This window comes from Phyllobates terribilis, unplaced genomic scaffold (assembly GCF_046119375.1).
Source record: "Phyllobates terribilis strain yellow unplaced genomic scaffold, ASM4611937v1 Scaffold_3__8_contigs__length_932513732, whole genome shotgun sequence".
Taxonomy (NCBI): Eukaryota; Metazoa; Chordata; class Amphibia; order Anura; family Dendrobatidae; genus Phyllobates; species Phyllobates terribilis.
This window is the reverse complement of record NW_027362763.1, coordinates 76,571,273-76,591,358: the sequence shown is the minus strand read 5'-3', so window position 1 is coordinate 76,591,358 and position 20,086 is coordinate 76,571,273. Positions and strand designations below refer to the sequence as shown.

The 20,086-nt window shown below is 49.9% G+C and overlaps 1 protein-coding gene across 2 annotated transcripts in view; it reads left to right on the top strand.

Annotated features, from left to right (window-relative positions):
* Positions 1–20,086, top strand: part of PKHD1 (PKHD1 ciliary IPT domain containing fibrocystin/polyductin) — a 1,008,258-nt gene that overhangs the window by 925,233 nt on the left and 62,939 nt on the right. For both annotated transcript variants that reach the window (XM_073674041.1, XM_073674039.1), the window contains one exon: positions 9,014–9,121. In XM_073674041.1, the coding sequence (XP_073530142.1) occupies positions 9,014–9,121 (108 nt within the window). The remainder of the gene's footprint in view (positions 1–9,013; positions 9,122–20,086) is intronic.

Sequence of the window (20,086 nt, the reverse complement as noted above, 5' to 3'; positions counted from 1 at the left end):
GACACAGACAGAAGAGGCCCCTGTCGCGCCACAGATGCCGACAGGTAGGAGTCAGGGCTCCCGTCCGGTGGCCACGGAATACTGAAGAGGTCCTTGGACCAGGGTCTGGCAAATAGATTTTGACTTCAGTGCTTCCTCCAGGGGACATAAAGCCGTACACGGTTAATTCTAACCCCTTTAAGACCAAAACCAGGCCTTTTTAAATCTTTTTACACATTTTTCTTTTTTCTTCCTTTAATTCCGAGAGCCATATCATTTTTATTATTGTATCATGATTAGTGATGAGCGAGCATACTTGCAAGTACTCGGTAATCGCCCGAGCATCTCAGTACTCGAGATGCTCGGCGCTCGCTGAGTATTTCCGGGGTTTCTCGGCGGGAGCTCGGGTCTCCTCCCTGCATGTTTGGTGCTCTTTAGAGTGCCAATCAACATGCAGAGATTGCCTGCCAGTCGATGTAATGCCGTAGCCATGTTGGTAGTGGCATTACAGTGATTAGCTGGCTGCACAGCGTCATCAGGTCTATATCAGACCTGGCGCCGCCATGCTCGTCACAGTCACTCCGGAATCAGACAGTGAAGGGAGAGGTGCTGTTGAGCTAGGGAGATATTTGATCGTGTATTAGGTAGTGTAGGGAGAAAACAAGTACATTACACATATCCATCTCAACAAACAGTCCTTCTGAGGACTAATCCATCAGGCAGGCAGTGTATATAGACAGGCAGGCCGGGTATATAGCAGACTGCAGTGCATATAGCACAAGAGGCTCCATTCCAGTTCTGCCTTCTGCTGCTGTTATATTTCTAGAAATAGGCCCAGGTCTCAGAGGCCAGGAATAATTTTTTTGGATCTTAATCCTTATTATTTTCTTAAAAAGCAATCCAGAGAACACCGTTTTCCTTCGCCATTTGCTTGTTGACACTGCAGAATACAGCCAGGTCCTTTCCATATTACAGCGCTAAAAATCCCACTATTTAAAATTGTGGTTTGTCCTTCACACGGATCACATACTGTATATGTTTTCAGAAAATACTGCCATTTTTGGCCTCCATTCAAATTTTTTTTCGGTGTGTCAGCAAAGTTTTTGGCACCGGTTTGCTGTTCAAAATAGTTACCTACAGGCCAGGTACTTAAAACTGTGGTTTGTCTGTCACACGGATCACATATAACTTCTCTCTAAATTCAGCCATTTGTAGTGAGCATGGAAGATACTGTCCTCCATTTAAAATGGTCAAGGCGCGTGGAAAGGGACGTGATGGTGATGGTGCATGCCGAGGCCGAGGCCGTGGGCAAGCTGAAATTGTGCCACAACAAACACCCACATCTTCTCGCCCGACCTTCCTGTCCCAATTCCTAGAGAACCGCAGCACACCACTATTGAACCCAGAGCAGTGTCAAAAAGTTGTTGGTTGGATAGCGGATAATGCTTCCAGTCACTTAGCCACCACCACCCTGTCTTCCACACGGTCAAGTCTCAGTAGCCGTGAGTCTGGACTGCATATTCCTCACCCTGATCCTCCTTCCTCCCACCATGCCGAGTGCCCGGAGACAACTGATCCCACACTTGGACACTCTGAAGAGCTGTTCACTTTTCCATTTATAGATTCGGGCCTCTCACCCGATGTACTTGAAGCGGAGCAAAAGGAGATCACATGTAGCGATGCCCAAATATTTGAACAGCCACGGTCACACGAAGGCTACAGTGGAAAAGTGTCACAAGAGGTGGACGATGATGAGACACAATTGCCAGAAAGTCAGGAGGAGGACCAGGGTGTGGAAGTGGAAGACGAGGTGGTGGATGATATAGTAACTGACCCAATCTGGCAGGAGGACATGAGGAGCGAGGACAGCAGCACACAGTGGGAGGGAGGCAGAGTATCCCAACAGGCAGGAAGAAGCAGTGTGGTGGCCGCAGACAGAAGGCATTCAACAGTTCCCCGTAACACCAACACGAAGGAAGTTGCCAGTACAACTGTTAGGTCTTCGCGAGTCTAGTTGCTTTTTAAAGACTCTGCCGATAACTCCAAAAAGGCCATTTGCACCACCTGCCAGGCCAGCATCAGCTGGGGTAGCAAAACGACCAGCCTGACCACCATCAGCATGATCAGTCACATGGCAGCAAAGCACCCGACTCTGTGGACCGAACCCCATGGTCCAGGAACAGTGTCTGCGGGTGGCACCATTGCTTCTTCAGCTGTTGTGCATGCAAGCCAATCCCCTGTACATGGTGCATGTGAAGATGCCTCCTGCCCTGCACCTGTCGTTGCACACTCTCAAGTAGCAGCATCAGGAAGCACGTCCTTGTCCCAGCGCAGCGTTCAGTTGTCCATACCCCAGTCCTTGGAACGCAAGTGCAAATACGCAGCCAATGCCCCACAGGCCACACTACTAAATTGCCACATTTCACGACTGCTTGCACTCGAAATGTTGCCTTTCAGGCTCGTGGAGACGGAAGCATTCCGCCACCTGATGGCGACGGCCGTCCCTTGGTACTCGGTCCCCAGCCGCCACTATTTCTCCCGGTATGCTGTCCCCACATTACACAAGCACGTGTCCCAAAACATTAGCCGTTCCCTCAACAACACAGTTAATGGGAAAGTCCACCTATCCACGGACACGTGGACAAGTGCTTGTGGGCAGGGACGGTACATTTCGCTGACGGCACACTGAGTTAACATAGTGGAAGTCGGGACCCAGTCGGACCTTGGGACAAATACTTCCTCCCGACGCCAAAGGATTGCGGGCCCTAGGTCAGTCAGGGTTGCCGCCACAGTCTACAGCTCTTGCACCTCATCCTTCTCAGCCTCCTCCTCCTCTTCAGCCTCCATCTCCAAAATGACCACATTAGTCACAAGCTGGAAGCACTGCCGCACTGCCTCGGCCAAACGGCAACAGGCTGTGCTGAAGCTAATATGCTTAGGTGACAAACCGCACAATGCTGAAGAGTTGTGGACAGCTCTGAAAGAGCAGGCAGATCTGTGGCTCATGCCGCTGAACCTACAGCCAGGCATGGTCGTGTGTGACAATGGCCAGAATCTGGTGGTGGCTATAACGTTGTTTACAGAAGTGACCTGGGAGTCAGAAATGCTTCCAGGGGTCTTCCCCATGCTGTTCCCATGTCATTTGAGCACTGTTCCCATTGTGGCGCCCCTGAGGGTTCGGTGGCCACAGAGGTATTGCATCTCATCGAGAGGTGTGGTATCCCACTCTCAGGTAAGGAAGGAGTATGGCTCAGGACTAGTGTTGAGCGATACCTTCCGATATCGGGAAATATCGGATCGGATTGGATCGGACCGATACCCAAAAAATATCGGATATCACCAATTCCAATGCAAGTCAATGGGACACAAATATCGGAATGAAAATAAACCCTATCTTTCCTTGTAGGTTAATTCTACATGAAGGAAATCAAGAATAATGTAGAATGTATTACATGAAAAGCCGGCAATTCAGCAGCGGCATACACTGGTAACCGACAATTTAGAACAGAAAGAATAGAGCATCACACATAGATTAGATAGATAGAAACATGTCAGTCACATATATAAGAAGTACAGTGACAGTGTTGCTTACTGTACTTGTCATTTAGTGTTAAAGGATTTATTAAAAAAAATAATAGTGTTTTCATGCACCGTCTCTTTAAAAAAGCTGGCCGGCAATTCAGCATCAGTACCCGACAATTTAGAACAGAAAGAATAGAGCATCACACATAGATTAGATACATAGAAACATGTCAGTCACATATATAAGAAGTACAGTGATAGTGTTGATTACTGTCCTTGTCATTTAGTGTTAAAATGAAGGATTTATTAAAAAAAAAATGGCGTGGGGTTCCCCGCAATTTTAGTCTCTAGCGGAGGTTAAGCAGACGGCTGGGGCAGATTTTTGAAGCCTGGGAAGGGGGTAATACCCACGGAGCTTCCCAGGCTACTAATATCAGCCCCCAGCTGAATACCTAGCCTTTACTAACTATTAAAATGGGGGACCCCCAAAAAAATGACGTGGGGTCCCCCCAATTTTTATAGCTAGCAAAGGCTAGGTAGACAGCTGGGGGCGGATATTAATAGCCCAGGAAGGGTGCCATGAGTATTGGCCCCCTCCCAGGCTAGAAACACCAGCCGTCAGCCGCCCCAGAAATGGCACATCCATAGGCATGCTTGCGCTCTGCAGTGTCTCTGAAGGATGACAAGCTGGATGGCAGCGTTCAGCTGCGATCCAGCCTGTCATCTCAATGCCATCCCAGCGTGGGAGAATTCTCCTGCTCAAGCTCTGAGCGCAGGTGAATTCTTCTACGCTATCAGTGACATGCAAGAGGTGAGCTGAGTTCATTGGACATGAGCTCACCTCATGCACGTCACTGACAGCGTGGGAAAATTCTCCTGTGCTCACCGCATGCGCAGGAGAATTTTCCCACGCTGTCAGTGATGTGCATGAGGTGAGCTGAGTTCATTGGACATGACCTCGGCTCATCTGGACGCCGTCACAGCCAGACACTGAGGAGCGCAAGCATGCCTGCGCTTCTCAGTGTCTGCGGCATGGCAAGCTGGATGGCAGCTTTCGGCTGCAATCCAGCCTGTCATGTGAATGTAGCAGAGCTGGAGCCGTCGTGGGAACCATGGAAAGGTAAGGATGAGGTTGCTTTATTATTTTACTTTTATTGCAGAAGACATTGGCTTCAGCTGGAATGGGCGTGATTGTAAGTATGGTTTAATTTAGAACAATAAAGAATTGTGTGTTTATTTCAATTAAAGGACTTTATTCTGGGTGTTTGTGTTTTTTTTAACTTTGACTATGGGGTTAGTAATGGGGGTGTCTTATAGACGCCTCTCCATTACTAACCTGGGCTTGATTTCAGCTGGCATTATAAGCTGACATCAACCCCAGCCCTATTACCCCACTGCCACCGCTACAGGGCAGTGGGAAGAGCGAGGCTAAGTGCCAGAATTGGCGCATCCCATGGATGCGTCATTTCTGGGGCGGCTGACGGATGGTTTTTCTAGCCTGGGAGGGGGCCAATACTCATGGCACCCTTCCTGGGCTATTAATATCAGCCCCCAGCTGTCTGCCTAGCCTTTGCTAGCTATTAAAATAGGGGGGACCCCACGTCATTTTTTGGGGGGGGTCCCCCATTTTAATAGCTAGTAAAGGCTAGGTATTCAGCTGGGGGCTGATATTAGTAGCCTGGGAAGCTCCGTGGGTATTACCCCCTTCCCAGGCTTCAAACATCTGCCCCAGCCGTCTGCTTAAGCTCCTTTAGAGACTAAAATTATGGGGAACCCCACGCCAATTTTTTTTTTAATAAATCCTTTATTTTAACACTAAATGACAAGTACAGTAATCAGCACTGTCACTGTACTTCATATATATGTGACTGACATGTTTCTATGTATCTAATCTATGTGTGATGCTCTATTCTTTCTATTTTAAATTGTCGGGTACCGATGCTGAATTGCCGGCCGGCTTTTTTAAAGAGACGGTGCATGAAAACGCTATTATTTTTTTTAATAAATCCTTTAACACTAAATGACAAGTACAGTAAGCTGAGCGCTGCCATCCAGCTTGTCATCCTTCAGAGACACTGCAGAGCGCAGGCATTATGGGAACTTCCGATTCCGGTATTCGATATTCTAAAAGTATCGGAACTCCGATACCGCGAATATCGGTCGATACCCGATATTTCAGTATCGGAATGCTCAACACTACTCAGGACCCTAACACTACATCCACTACATCACATTTCCGGGGGACAGGGCGAGATTGCTCCTACGGAAGAGCACAGTCCCTGATCCCTGGCTGGAGTGGGGGGAACCACCTAGAGAGGGGGAACTAAGCAGTGGATGGGTGGAGAACGTAGATCCTGGGAGCTCATTAGTGGGAGTATAAAACAGTACACCATCTTAGATCAGTGTTCAGTAGGGGGCAGAGGCTCTGTATGAGCTCTGCTCCACAGGCGGGCCAAGCCAGGAGGCCTGAGCCTGAAAGGAGAGAAGAGAGGAAAGAGGGAGCAGGAAGGCTCCAGGAACGAGAAGAGAAGGGACCCTAGGGATACGGGCCGTGCAGCAAGCCACCCGTACACCCGCCGCTGCCAGGAGGTAGGGGGGTCAGGCTGTAGAAAGGGAACCGGATCCCTCAACCAGCAGAGACTACAGGGCTCAACTGGGAACCGGAGGCCAGCGGACTTTAAGTACAGCAGGCCGCCCACACCAGCCACTAGGAAGGTAGCCATATATTGCCCAGGGGACGGAACATACGTCGCCCACTAAGGTCCGAGGACACTGGACAGAGGTGCCGCCAGGTGTGAGGTACAAGGAGAGAGGCCAGAGAGGACACACAGAAGGGGGTCCTGATAAATACTCTGGAGATATCTGAGGGTCATCCGAGCCCCTCACTGCGTGAACACAGGACGCCGTGGGCCTTGCACTGGCGCCTGTAACTGGAACTGCTATAATCATGAGTAAAGACCCTGGGACTGCACCATCTTGTCTCTGTGTTCCTTGCGGCGCCAGCACTCACAGCACTAGAGCGCTCTGCACAATAACCACCATCATCCATACACGCTGCCCTGAAGCTCCACTCTTCCTGTGGGGAGTTACATCACCTTGCTGCACATACCATCAGCTTCAGCGGTTCCCAATAACCGCATTCCACAGGTGGCGTAGTCGGACATTATAAATACTATACATAGACTACCCTGGTTTGACCGCCCTGGGTCACGGACCGGGCCACCGCCACGGTGACTACAACCCCCAGCATCTACAGGCCCGGCTCCGGGTATCCCACAGCCCAGAGGGCGCGTCACCATCGATTTGGGCAAATTTTAGACTCTCTGCAGACCGTTGGGGGGAGCCGCCTGAAAAATGCTCGAGTTTCCCATAGGCTTACATTGGGCTCATTGCTCGGGTCGAACACCCGAGTATTCCAATGTGCTCGACCCGAGCAACGAGTACCCGAGCATTTTAGTGGTCACCCATCACTAATCATCATAGTTGTACAAGTCCAGAAAACAAGTCCAAGCATATTGTACATTAAAAATGACCTGGCACCATGATTCTCCCGGTGGAGAGACCAAACTTGTATAGTTTATTTTATATATTTGTGGTTACAAAAAAAAAGAAAACAGAACTTTGTAAAGGAAAAATGGTTTAGGTTGCCGTCTCCTGACATCCGTAACTATTTTTATTTCTCCATCATTGGAGCTTTATGATGGCTTGTTTATTGAGTGACGAGCCACCTTTTTTTTATTTTGCACCTTTTTGGGGTACTATAAACTGCAATGTAATAGTAAAAATAACATTCTTTTATGAAACCCAGCCTGTCGTTGGGGGCTGATGGAAACAGAGCCCTTACTGGGATCACACTCTACATAATTGAGTTGGCTCCTGTGCTACTGTCAGAGACAAGTGTCGGCTGTATAGCGCAGCTGGCACCTGCCCAAGCCCTCTCCATATATTTTACCTCTTTCTGCCCGCACCATGATGCACTGGTTTGTCCTGGTGCCAGAAGTGGTTAAAGGAGTTTTCCTAATAATAATATACATTTATCTTCTATCAACAGGATTGCTGATAAATCTTTGATCGCTGGAGGTCCAACTGATCTGGAGAAAGAGAGTGGCAAATTTCTGCCCAAGCTCGACCACCGCTCTGATTACGTCTATATGACTGAAGAAGATAGTCATTCTGTGGTGGTCACTCGGGGTACTTTGGGACCCTTTTTCTCAAAATTATTAAGGTTTAAAGTAGTTGGATCTCCAGTGATCAAATGTTTATCCTTCTTGTGGATATTGTAAGTTAGAAGGCTATTGATTGGGAAACCCTTTTCATGTAATATTTGGATTTACTGGGTCCTCCAAACTGATACTTTTAGTAGTTTCTCTGGTTCATAGGGCAACATCCTTAGACAAGACTCTTTTAACTTATTCACCAGCTTTAACGGCAACCAACCATCTTATTCATGCTGCTAAAACAGTGGGCAGCATGAATCAGATCCCGGGTGCATGATTGTAGCGAAGAGAGAAGACAGAGAAGACATAGTTTGAAGATTTGGCTGGTGCCCATAGCTGGAGAGCAGAGTAGTCCGATGGCTCATCCCAGCGCTGCTGCAGGTGATTGACTGGTCTTTCCCTATGTACAGACGAGGCAGAGACCTGTCAATCAACTGTGAAGAGGCGGCCGGGGGTGGCGCCAGACTAGTTTGCTCTCTGCAAGATCCTTAAAGCATATTTTCTCTGAAATGCTGTGGCATTTCAGAGAAAAATATGCCTGACGGCAATCGTGCAGCCCGAATCAGATTCATCCTACCTACGGTCTACGGTAATTAAATGCCAGGTTCCCTTTAACACCAATGGCACATGACTACACTCAACTGGGTCAACTTGGGGTAAATTATGGGTCTCGGATAGTGGCAAAACAAAACAATTTTTTTTTACTGAATTTTTTTAACCACTTAAAAAGAAAATTTTACAAGTTTGGTATCTACGTAATTTTACTGACCTGGAAAATCAGGTTATTGAGTCATTTTTACAGCACAAAGATTACTATAAAAATAAAGCCCCAAAAACAATGGTGACATTTTATTATAATTTCACCAAAATTGGAATTTTTTTCCTGCTTTCAACTACATTATATGAGAAAATAATTGACTTATTTTAAATTTCAACTTTTCCTGCAAAAACAATCCCCCATACGGATATATTGATAGAAAAATCAAAAGATTTCAGCTCTTGGAAGAAGGAGAGGAAAGTACGAAAGTGCATAAAGAGGTGTGAGGACGGGGGTGAGTAGAGACCACTCAGACTTTTGTTTCTAGGTCCCTTCAGCACTGAAATAGTTACTCCATAGTCCTATAAATAAAAAAAATGTAAAAAGCAAAAAAAATTTAAAATATATAAACATTTATTTCTGAAAAAGTGCCAAAATTATCAAAAAGTTCCTGTTCTCGTGCCTAAATGCAATACATAGACACAATCTGGGCCCAATTAGTGCGCTCAGCCTGAGACATTTTCTTGTACCGTTACAGGGCGCACTACGGCGGTAATAGAAGATGGATGGGGGAACTTTTCCAACTTGGCTGTCTCAAGTTCCGGATCAAATTGGTGCTTAATATTCAATGTTATATCACCGGCAGGTATTTATCTGCTCTCTCTTGTTCCCATTCCCAGTGTCTTGCGCCCAGTAATATCTGGAGATATGGAGCCGTGTGGCTGCCTCTAGGAGGAATATATTAATATATTTATTGTGTGCAACCTCAAAAGGAAACTACTCACAAAAGAGGAATCTAGAAAAATCTCATAGTATATTCCTTTGTTCTCTTGCTGATAATTGGAAAATGATTTTAAAGAAGCCCTTCTTCTCCTCCTCCTCCTCCTCCTCCTCCTCCCATCAAAGTTTTTATCATCTTAATATATTTCAGTCATCATATTATATAGCACTGTGGACTTACAATTGCTCATTTTGCCTTTCTACCCAGTTAATTCTTCTCTTTTCCTTTAGGTCTATGAGATCACATGATTAAAAACTGACGGGCTGAATCCTTCTAAGCTCTATGTAGAAACAGGAGGTCAATTTTCTCTGCATGATTCATGAGCCACTGCAAAAGTCCCTGGTGGGGGGGGCTGCTGGGTCAGGAGATGAAGAGGGGAATGATAAATGCAGGGACAAGAGACTTCCTGTTTCTACATAGAGCAGAGAAAATAGAAGAATTAACTGGGTAGAAAGACAAAATGAGCAATTGTAAGTGCACAGTGCTATATAATATGATGATTGGAATGTGTTAGAGGATAAACATCTTTGATTGGAGGAGTGCTTCTTTAATTGATGCTTTCTATGTAAGTTATATATAGAATAAAATGAATAACTATGATTAGATTTCCGTTAGATAGATAATAGATTAGATAGAGAGAGATCACCGATAGATGATAGATAGATAATAGATAGATAGATGATAATAGATAGATACTAGATATGATAGATAGATAATAGATATAGATAGATAGATAGATAATAGATATGATTGATAGATAAATAATAGATAGATGATATCCAGAAAAATAGAGGTTGCATTCCAAGATCAAAAAATATAAATGGTTAATTGACCCATTGTGATGGCGATGTTTCATTCCAAATGTGGAACTTTCCCAAAACAGTGCAATAGTATAAACGTGACATACAGTACAGACCAAAAGTTTGGACACACCTTCTCATTTAAAGATTTTTCTGTATTTTCATGACTTTGAAACTTGTACATTCACACTGAAGGCATCAAAACTATGAATTAACACATGTGGAATTATATACTTAACAAAAAAGTGTGAAACAACTGAAAATATGTCTTATATTCTAGGTTCTTCAAAGTAGCCACCTTTTGCTTTGATGACTGCTTTGCACACTCTTGGCATTCTCTTGATGAGCTTCAAGAGGTAGTCACCGGAAATGGTTTCCACTTCACAGGTGTGCCCTGTCAGGTTTAATAAGTGGGATTTCTTGCCTTATAAATGGGGTTGGGACCATCAGTTGCGTTGTGCAGAAGTCTTGTGGATACACAGCTGATAGTCCTACTTAATAAACTGTTAGAATTTGTATTATGGCAAGAAAAAAGCAGCTAAGTAAAGAAAAACAAGTGGCCATCATTACTTTAAGAAATGAAGATCAATCAGTCCGAAAAATTGGGCAAACTTTGAAAGTGTCCCCAAGTGCAGTTGCAAAAACCATCAAGCGCTACAAAGAAACTGGCTCACATGAGGACCGCCCCAGGAAAGGAAGACCAAGAGTCACCTTTGCTTCTGAGGACAAGTTTATCCGAGTCACCAGCCTCAGAAATCGCAGGTTAACAGCAGCTCAGATTAGAGACCAGGTCAATGCCACACAGAGTTCTAACAGCAGACACATCTCTACAGCAACTGTTAAGAAGAGACTTTGTGCAGCAGGCCTTCATGGTAAAATAGCTGCTAGGAAACCACTGCTAAGGACACGCAACAAGCAGAAGAGACTTGTTTGGGCTAAAGAACACAAGGAATGGACATTAGACCAGTGGAAATCTGTGCTTTGGTCTGATGAGTCCAAATTTGAGATCTTTGGTTCCAACCACTGTGTCTTTGTGCTGTAACATGCCTGGCGGCGTGCTGGCATGACTTACCATCTCCCACCATGCAAGACCGCAATCTTACCTATCAGGCCAGGCTGCACACTTTGCTCCATTACCTGCTGTATGCATGTCTCTTGTCTGCTGGCTTAGGGCATCGGCGCTGTTGCTTCCTGATTCTTAAAGCTACAGTGTGCGCAGTCCTAATGCGTCCCCAGCGTATTGCTGTGAGTCACTGGATACTTAAACCCCCTTCACCCAGTAGGAGGTGCCTGACCAACACTTTCTTACAGTGTGTTCTGTGCAACTGTGAGTTGCCAGGTCCTGTCCTGAATCTAGTCTGTTTCCGCCACCCTGGGGGCTGAGTACCCAGGGCCGTTACCTGTATCTCTGACTTCTAGTCAGTTTCTGCCACCCTGGGAGCTGAGTTCCCAGGCTCATTCCTGTATCTTGTTCCTGGTTCAGATCCTGTCTGAACAGTGTCCTAGTCTGTTACCTGTTTGTCTCTATGTCTGTATCTTCCCTTTTTCCTGCAGTATCTGAACCTGCACCTAACTCCAACTCGTTGTCTCTGTACTACTGTTTGTGAGTTTTGTGTCCACTCGCTACTTCATTGCAAGTACCTTGTGTGTATCTGGTTCTGCTTGTTCTTTTTCCCTGCCTCTGTATCTAACTCCTGTGTTCCAGCTATCTTCTTGTGTTTTCCAGTCTGTTCCATGTGAACAGAGCCCAGTCCTGTCTACTGCATCTGCGGGTTTTGCTTTGCTCTGCTTGTTCACCGCAACTGCGGTTTTGCTCTGCTTTGCTTGTTCACCACATCTGTGGGTTTTGCTCTGCTTTGCTTGTTCACCGCATCTGCGGTTTTACTCTGCTTTGCTTGTTCACCGCATCTGTGGTTTTTGCTCTGATTTGTTTGTTCACCGCATCTGCGGTTTTGCTCTGCTTTGCTTGTTCACCGCATCTGCGGGTTTTGCTCTGCTCTGCTTGTTCACCGAATCTGTGGGTTTTGCTCTGCTCTGCTTGTTCACCGCATCTGCGGGTTTTGCTTTGCTCTGCTTGTTCACCGCACCTGCGGTTTTGCTCTGCTCTGCTTGTTCACCGCATCTGCGGGTTTTGCTTTGCTCTGCTTGTTCACTGTACCTGCGGCTTTGCTCTGCTCTGCTTGTTCACCGCACCAGCGGGTTTTGCTCTGCTCCCGCTTGTCTACTGCACTTGCGGGTTTTGCTTTGCTCTGCTTGTCTACCGCACCTGCGGGTTTTGCTCCGCTATGCTTGTCTGTCGCACCTACGGCTCTGTTCCTGTATCCCAGTCTGTACTGGTCCCTATCCTGCCTACATTCCTACCTGCTAGTACCCGCCTGTCTGCATGTCAGCCGTGCTTGCCTGTGCCCACCTGTCTGCATGCCATTCTTGCCTGCCAGTGCCCACCTGTCTGCATACCAGCTGTGCCTGTCAATATACACCTGTCATCCCAGCCGTGCCTGCCAGTACCCACCTGTCAATATGCCAGTCTAACTTGCCTGTTCCTGCATTCCCCTGTGTGGTTCAACAGCTGTGACCGGGGTCTGACCTGGAGTAGCACCTGGTCACTCTGCTCTGTTCCTCCCTGGTTCACGGAGTCGACTGAGCCGCCGTGCGACCTTGGTCGGATCGGGTTGATACTTAGTTACGCCCCTCCAGGCATTCCTTGGTTCATGGTACAGTGGTATCACTAATCACGCTCACGCTAGTCTGCCCGGGCGTGTGCGTAACATGTGCGATGCAGAAGAGGTGAACGGATGGACTCTATATGCCTGGTTCCCACCGTGAAGCATGGAGGAGGAGGTGTGATGGTGTGGGGGTGCTTTGCTGGTGACACTGTTGGGGATTTATTCAAAATTGAAGGCATACTGAACCAGCATGGCTACCACAGCATCTTTCAGCGGCATGCTATTCCATCCAGTTTGCGTTTAGTTGGACCATCATTTATTTTTCAACAGGACAATGACCCCAAACACACCTCCAGGCTGTGTAAGGGCTATTTGACCAAGAGGGAGAGTGATGGGGTGCTACGCCAGATGACCTGGCCTCCACAGTCACCAGACCTGAACCCAATCGAGATGGTTTGGGGTGAACTGGACCACAGAGTGAAGGCAAAAGGGCCAACAAGTGCTAAGCATCTCTGTGAACTCCTTCAAGATTGTTGGAAGACCATTTCCGGTGACTACCTCTTGAAGCTCATCAAGAGAATGCCAAGAGTGTGCAAAGCAGTCATCAAAGCAAAAGGTGGCTTCTTTGAAGAACCTAGAATATAAAACATATTTTCAGTTGTTTCACACTTTTTTGTTAAGTATATAATTCCACATGTGTTAATTCATAGTTTTGATGCCTTCAGTGTGAATGTACAATTTTCAAAGTCATGAAAATACAGAAAAATTTTTAAATGAGAAGGTGTGTCCAAACTTTTGGTCTGTACTGTATATATATACACTGCTCAAAAAAATAAACACTTAAACAACAGAATATAACTCCAAGTAAATCAAACTTCTGTGAAATCAAACTGTTCACTTTGGAAGTAACACTGATTGACAATCAATTTCACATGCTGTTGTGCAAATGGAATAGACAATAGATGGAAATTATTGGCAATTATCAAGACACACTCAATAAAGGAGTGGTTCTGCAGGTGGGGACCACAGACCACATCTCAGTACCAATGCTTTCTGGCTGATGTTTTGGTCACTTTTGAATGTTGGTTGTGCTTTCACACTCATGGTAGCATGAGACGGACTCTACAACCCACAGAAGTTGCTCAGGTAGTGCAGCTCATCCAGGATGACATATCAATGTGAGCTGTGGCAAGAAGGTTTGCTGTGTCTGTCAGCGTAGTGTCCAGAGACTGGAGGTGCTACCAGGAAACAGGCCAGTACACCAGGAGACATGGAGGGGGCCGTAGGAGTTCAACAACCTAGCAGCAGGACCGCTACCTCCACCTTTGTGCAAGGAGGAACAGGAGGAGCTCTGCCAGAACCCTGCAAAATGACCTCCAGCAGGCCACAAATGTGCATGTGTCTGCACAAACAGTTAGAAACCGACTCCATGAGGGTGGTATGAGGGCCCGACGTCCACAGATGGGGGTTGTGCTCACAGCCCAACACCGTGCAGGACGCTTGGCATTTGCCACAGAACACCAGGATTGGCAAAGTCGCCACTGGCGCCCTGTGCTCTTCATAGATGAAAGCAGGTTCACACTGAGCTCATGTGACAGACGTGACAGAGTCTGGAGACGCCGTGGGGAGCGATCTGCTGCCTGCAACATCCTTCAGCATGACCGGTTTGGCAGTGGGTCAGTAATGGTGTGGGGTGGCATTTCTTTGGAGGGCCGCACAGCTCTTCATGTGCTCGCCAAAGGTAACCTGATTGCCATTAGGTACTGAGATGAGATCCTCAGACCCCTTGTGAGACCATATGCTGGTGCGGTTGGCCCTGGGTTCCTCCTAATGCAGGACAATGCCAGACCTCATGTGGCTGGAGTGTGTCAGCAGTTCCTGCAAGATGAAGGCATTGAAGCTATGGACTGGCCCGCCCGTTCCCCACACCTGAATCCGATTGAGCACATCTGGGACAACATGTCTCGCTCCATCTGTAGCACCCCGAGGGTTCGGCCGCTGCAGGGGTATTGCACCTCAGTCCAGAGGTGTGATATTCCACTCCCAGGTAAGGATGGAGTATGGACCAGGGCTCAGTTAGCTGCATACAGCACACACACCCCATTTCCGAGGGACAGCTCAACGGTGCTCCCACTAGACAGAAGTGCAGGCACGACCGACTATGTCCCTGCCTGGAGTGGGGAGGGGGGTGGAACACCCAGTCCTGTAGGGGCAGATAGGGGTTGGTTCCTGAGCGTAGATAGGAGCTCATTGGTTGCTGGTCACCTGGTCAGAGGGAGGTATAAAAGGTGGGCACCATCTTAGATCTAGGTTCTGTCCAGAGAGGAGAAGACAGGGAGTAGAGGCTCTGTAGGAGCTCTACTCCAGAAGGGCCTAGTGAGAGGCCGAGGAGGAGGTGAAGGGGAGCTGAGATTTTGGCTCATCTCAGCTCCAAGAGAAAGGAACAGAAACAGAAAGGAACTGCAAAGAAAGAGAGAGAGAAACAGAAGGGCTCAGGAACAAGAAGGTGGAAGGGACCCTAAGAACCCACGAGAATCCAGGGTGAAGGGTCAGGCAGATTAAGGGTACTGGATCCCAAGTTGGTGGAGGAGAAACTACCCTCAGCCAAAGACCGGTCGTCGTGATCATCTATTGGTGTGACACCTCATCAAACCTGCTAGGAAGGCACCATATAGGACAGCGGAGGACGGGGCCCAAGTTTAACCGCACGAGTCCGCGGCAGCTGGACAAAAGTGGGTCACTGGTGAGGCAGGCCAGAGAAAGGATTAAAGGGGGTCCTGTGCCATGCTCCTGAACTGCCTGGGAGTTGACCGAGCCCCTCACCTGGTGGACGCAGCACGGCTCGGGCGGTCACTGCCGACGGAAGTGACCCGGAACAAACGAACTGTGAGTAAAGACCCTGGACTGTAACTTGTTGTCCGTGTGCTCCTTCGCTCCTCCGGCACTACCTGTACTGGGACCTTCACCACCATCACTCCCACCATCCACTACACTGCCCTGGGGCCGCACTCTTCCCGTGGGGAGTCACACTACCCTAGCTGCACACCTTATCAGCCCCAGCGGTCTGCATGCAGTGGCGGTTCCTAATAACCGCAATCCACGGGTGGCGTAGTCGGACATTATCTGAAGCACGTAGCAGACTACCATTGGCCTGACCACCCTGAGCTGCGGGACCGGGTCGCCACTACTACTACCCCCATCGTTCCCCTATCGCCCGGATCCGCGTGCCCCACGGCCCAGGGGGAGAGTCAGCTTTGGCGTAGTCGGCAGGATTTCGTGCCCGCTAACCACGGGTACTGCGCGCCGGAAAAGAGACTGTTTCACGGTACTAAAGATGGCGCCCGCCCCAGAAGAACGAGCGCCATAATGTGCGCGCCAAAAGACCACAGGAGGCCGCCTCCCATCGTGGGCCGGGTCCCAGAATGGCGCCAAAGAGGAAGCCCGCCCCCGACAACCATGAGCACGGTTGTGGAAATGTCCGTCAACGTGGGGGGGCTGCCCCTGAGAGTGATTGTCAGCAGAATGCCCCAGGACCACCCCCCATGGGGGCGGAAAGAGAAGAAAACTGCGGGGCAGGGGGTGGTCTGGATCAGTCCAGACAGACCGCACCCGGGAATGGACGCCCTCAGCAGCACCAGCCTCCTGGCCCGAAGCCTGCTGCAGGCCGAACCGCTCTGCAGCCTAGCAGAAGTCCTAGCGCAGCTCCCCAGAGACCCGGAGCGTGCGCAAGCTGCACTGGAGGACGTGGAGCGGAGGATGGTCCGGGCGCAGCGGAGTGCACTCACCGAGTGGAGAGAGGAACTGGCCCGGCAGGCCGAGACCCACCAGCGACAGGCCTCAGCCGCACCCCGGGGTTTGCCTGCCTCTGAGGACGGCGCAAGAGGAGAGAGGACCAGAGGCGACGCCGCGGAGGGAGCCACGAGGACTGAGGCAAGTGAAGGGGACGTCACCACCCCAAGCCCAGCACCCGCAAGCCTGCCCCAGCCTCCCGTCGCAGCACCAGAAGCCCCACTCACCGCACCTGTTGCCGCGCCGCCACTGCTCCCGGCTAGGCCTCAAGCGGCGAGCGCCGCGGCCACGCCCCGCCCAGCGCCACGCCCCTCGACCCCGGGCGCCGTAAAGCAGGAAGCATCATCGGCCCAGTCGCAAGGCCTGGATGACCCGGGCGCCATCGCTAAGCCTGCGCCCCTGTCCCGGATGGGACTGCCACCTAGCGCAGCCACAAGACCCCCGGCCTGGTCGCAAGGCCAAGTGCCCCCGGGCGCTGCTCCAAGATTAGGTCCCCCCACTATACCATCACTGGGCGTGGACCTATTGGCACATCACACCGGTCCGGATGGACTGCCGCTGGAGTGGCCGGCTGAAGTGACCGACAATCAGCCATGGAAGGCCCAGCCCCCGTGCGAGCCTCTGATACCGGCTCCTGAACCCGTCGAGGTCACCCTACCCCCACTGGAGGACGTCCAATTTGCGTGGGACCCCACCAGCGAGAACTTGATGGGGTTCTCTCAAGAGACCCGGGCAGACGCGGTCCGTCGTCTGGAGGCCTGTCATCAGCAACTGGCGACCTTTGAGCGGGAGCGACGAGAGAGGCGCGTCAGAGAGGAACGGCTCCAAGCCCAGAGTGCTGAACAAAAGCGCAAGGCCCGCCAAGACCCCCAAGCAGCCCGTGGTCCCCGAATCACCGGGACCATAGTCAAGTTCCACATGGAGAACGGCTGGGGCTTCATCAGGGGCCCAGAAACCGCAGGCGACGTCTTTGTGACCCGCAGGGACGTGGAGAGTCATCTACCTGAGGGACATCGTGGCCGTGACCTATACCCTGGTGATGTGGTCGCCTTTACCCGCCACGTAGGTGTAAAAGGACCATACGCCCTACATGTCCATCGGCTCACCGAGGAGGAGCTGCAATACCGCGGCTATGAGGAGAGCCAAGAGGACCCGGACGGGTCTGAAGAACGATATGAGGAGGAAGAAGGAGCATATGGAGGACACCGCTACTAGTAAGTAGCAAAGTACCTGTGTACATAGTTACCCGTCAGGGTATCAGAACTGTTTTTGGGACTGTTCCCGTCTTGAAAGTGTGGTCCCCGTTGGGACAAATATTGAACTGTTACCTGTGTGCCCCTCATCCCCTACCAGGCTGAGGACTGTGAGCAGCCATTCCCTTCCCAAAACTGGCCGAGGACTGAGAGCAGTCAAATCCCTTGTATATAGTTGCGCTTCCTAAAGCGCCCCCTACTGGTTTTATAAAAAAGACTGCAACGTCTACCTCAAGATTTACTGGACTGTTGCACCTTTACCTGGTCGCAAGTTGCACCGTGGCCATGATCCAAGAATCCAAGAATGTGCTTTACTTAAAAATGTTTTACATGAGAAAGTTTTATATGCTGCTATGTAATAATGCAAATGTTTTACAAGATGTTTTATATGACAAAAGAGTTCCAGAGGCATTAGCAAAGTGTTTTATAATAGTGTGACAAGAAAAGGAAAGCGTTTCCCATAAAGGGAATTGAACCATGTTGCCTGTTTTCTGATATGAAAAGTTTTAAAAAGTTTTGCATGTCCTGTAATTAACTGTTTTTGCTCTTTTCCAGCCCAAGGACGTGCTGTGCTTTACCAGGGGGGAATGTAGCGCCCCGAGGGTTCGGCCGCTGCAGGGGTATTGCACCTCAGTCCAGAGGTGTGATATTCCACTCCCAGGTAAGGATGGAGTATGGACCAGGGCTCAGTTAGCTGCATACAGCACACACACCCCATTTCCGAGGAACAGCTCAACGGTGCTCCCACTAGACAGAAGTGCAGGCACGACCGACTATGTCCCTGCCTGGAGTGGGGAGGGGGGTGGAACACACAGTGCTGTAGGGGCAGATAGGGGTTGGTTCCTGAGCGTAGATAGGAGCTCATTGGTTGCTGGTCACCTGGGCTCATGGTCAGAGGGAGGTATAAAAGGTGGGCACCATCTTAGATCTAGGTTCTGGCCAGAGAGGAGAAGACAGCTCTGTAGGAGCTCTACTCCAGAAGGGCCTAGTGAGAGGCCGAGGAGGAGGTGAAGGGGAGCTGAGATTTTGGCTCATCTCAGCTCCAAGAGAAAGGAACAGAAACAGAAAGGAACTGCAAAGAAAGAGAGAGAGAAACAGAAGGGCTCAGGAACAAGAAGGTGGAAGGGACCCTAAGAACCCACGAGAATCCAGGGTGAAGGGTCAGGCAGATTAAGGGTACCGGATCCCAAGTTGGTGGAGGAGAAACTACCCTCAGCCAAAGACCGGTCGTCGTGATCATCTATTGGTGTGACACCTCATCAAACCTGCTAGGAAGGCACCATATAGGACAGCGGAGGACGGGGCCCACGTTTAACCGCACGAGTCCGCGGCAGCTGGACAAAAGTGGGTCACTGGTGAGGCAGACCAGAGAAAGGATTAAAGGGGGTCCTGTGCCATGCTCCTGAACTGCCTGGGAGTTGACCGAGCCCCTCACCTGGTGGACGCAGCACGGCTCGGGCGGTCACTGCCGACGGAAGTGACCCGGAACAAACGAACTGTGAGTAAAGACCCAGGACTGTAACTTGTTGTCCGTGTGCTCCTTCGCTCCTCCGGCACTACCTGTACTGGGACCTTCACCACCATCACTCCCACCATCCACTACACTGCCCTGGGGCCGCACTCTTCCCGTGGGGAGTCACACTACCCTAGCTGCACACCTCATCAGCCCCAGCGGTCTGCATGCAGCGGCGGTTCCTAATAACCGCAATCCACGGGTGGCGTAGTCGGACATTATCTGAAGCACGCAGCAGACTACCATTGGCCTGACCACCCTGAGCCGCGGGACCGGGCCGCCACTACTACTACCCCCATCGTTCCCCTATCGCCCGGATCCGCGTGCCCCACGGCCCAGGGGGCGAGTCACATCCACCAACGTCACGTTGCACCACAGACTGTCCAGGAGTTGGCGGATGCTTTAGTCCAGGTCTGGGAGGAGATCCCACAGGAGACCATCCGCAACCTCATCAGGAGCATGCCCAGGCATTGTAGGGAGGTCATACAGGCACATGGAGGCCACACACAATACTCAGCCTCATCAGGAGCATGCCCAGGCATTGTAGGGAGGTCATACAGGCACGTGGAGGCCACATACAATACTCAGCCTCATCAGGAGCATGCCCAGGCGTTGTAGGGAGGTCATACCGGCACGTGGAGGCCACACACAATACTCAGCCTCATCAGGAGCATGCCCAGGCATTGTAGGGAGGTCATACAGGCCTGTGGAGGCCACACACAATACTCAGCCTCATCAGGAGCATGCCCAGGCGGTGTAGGGAGGTCATACAGGCACGTGGAGGCCACACACAATACTGAGCCTCATCA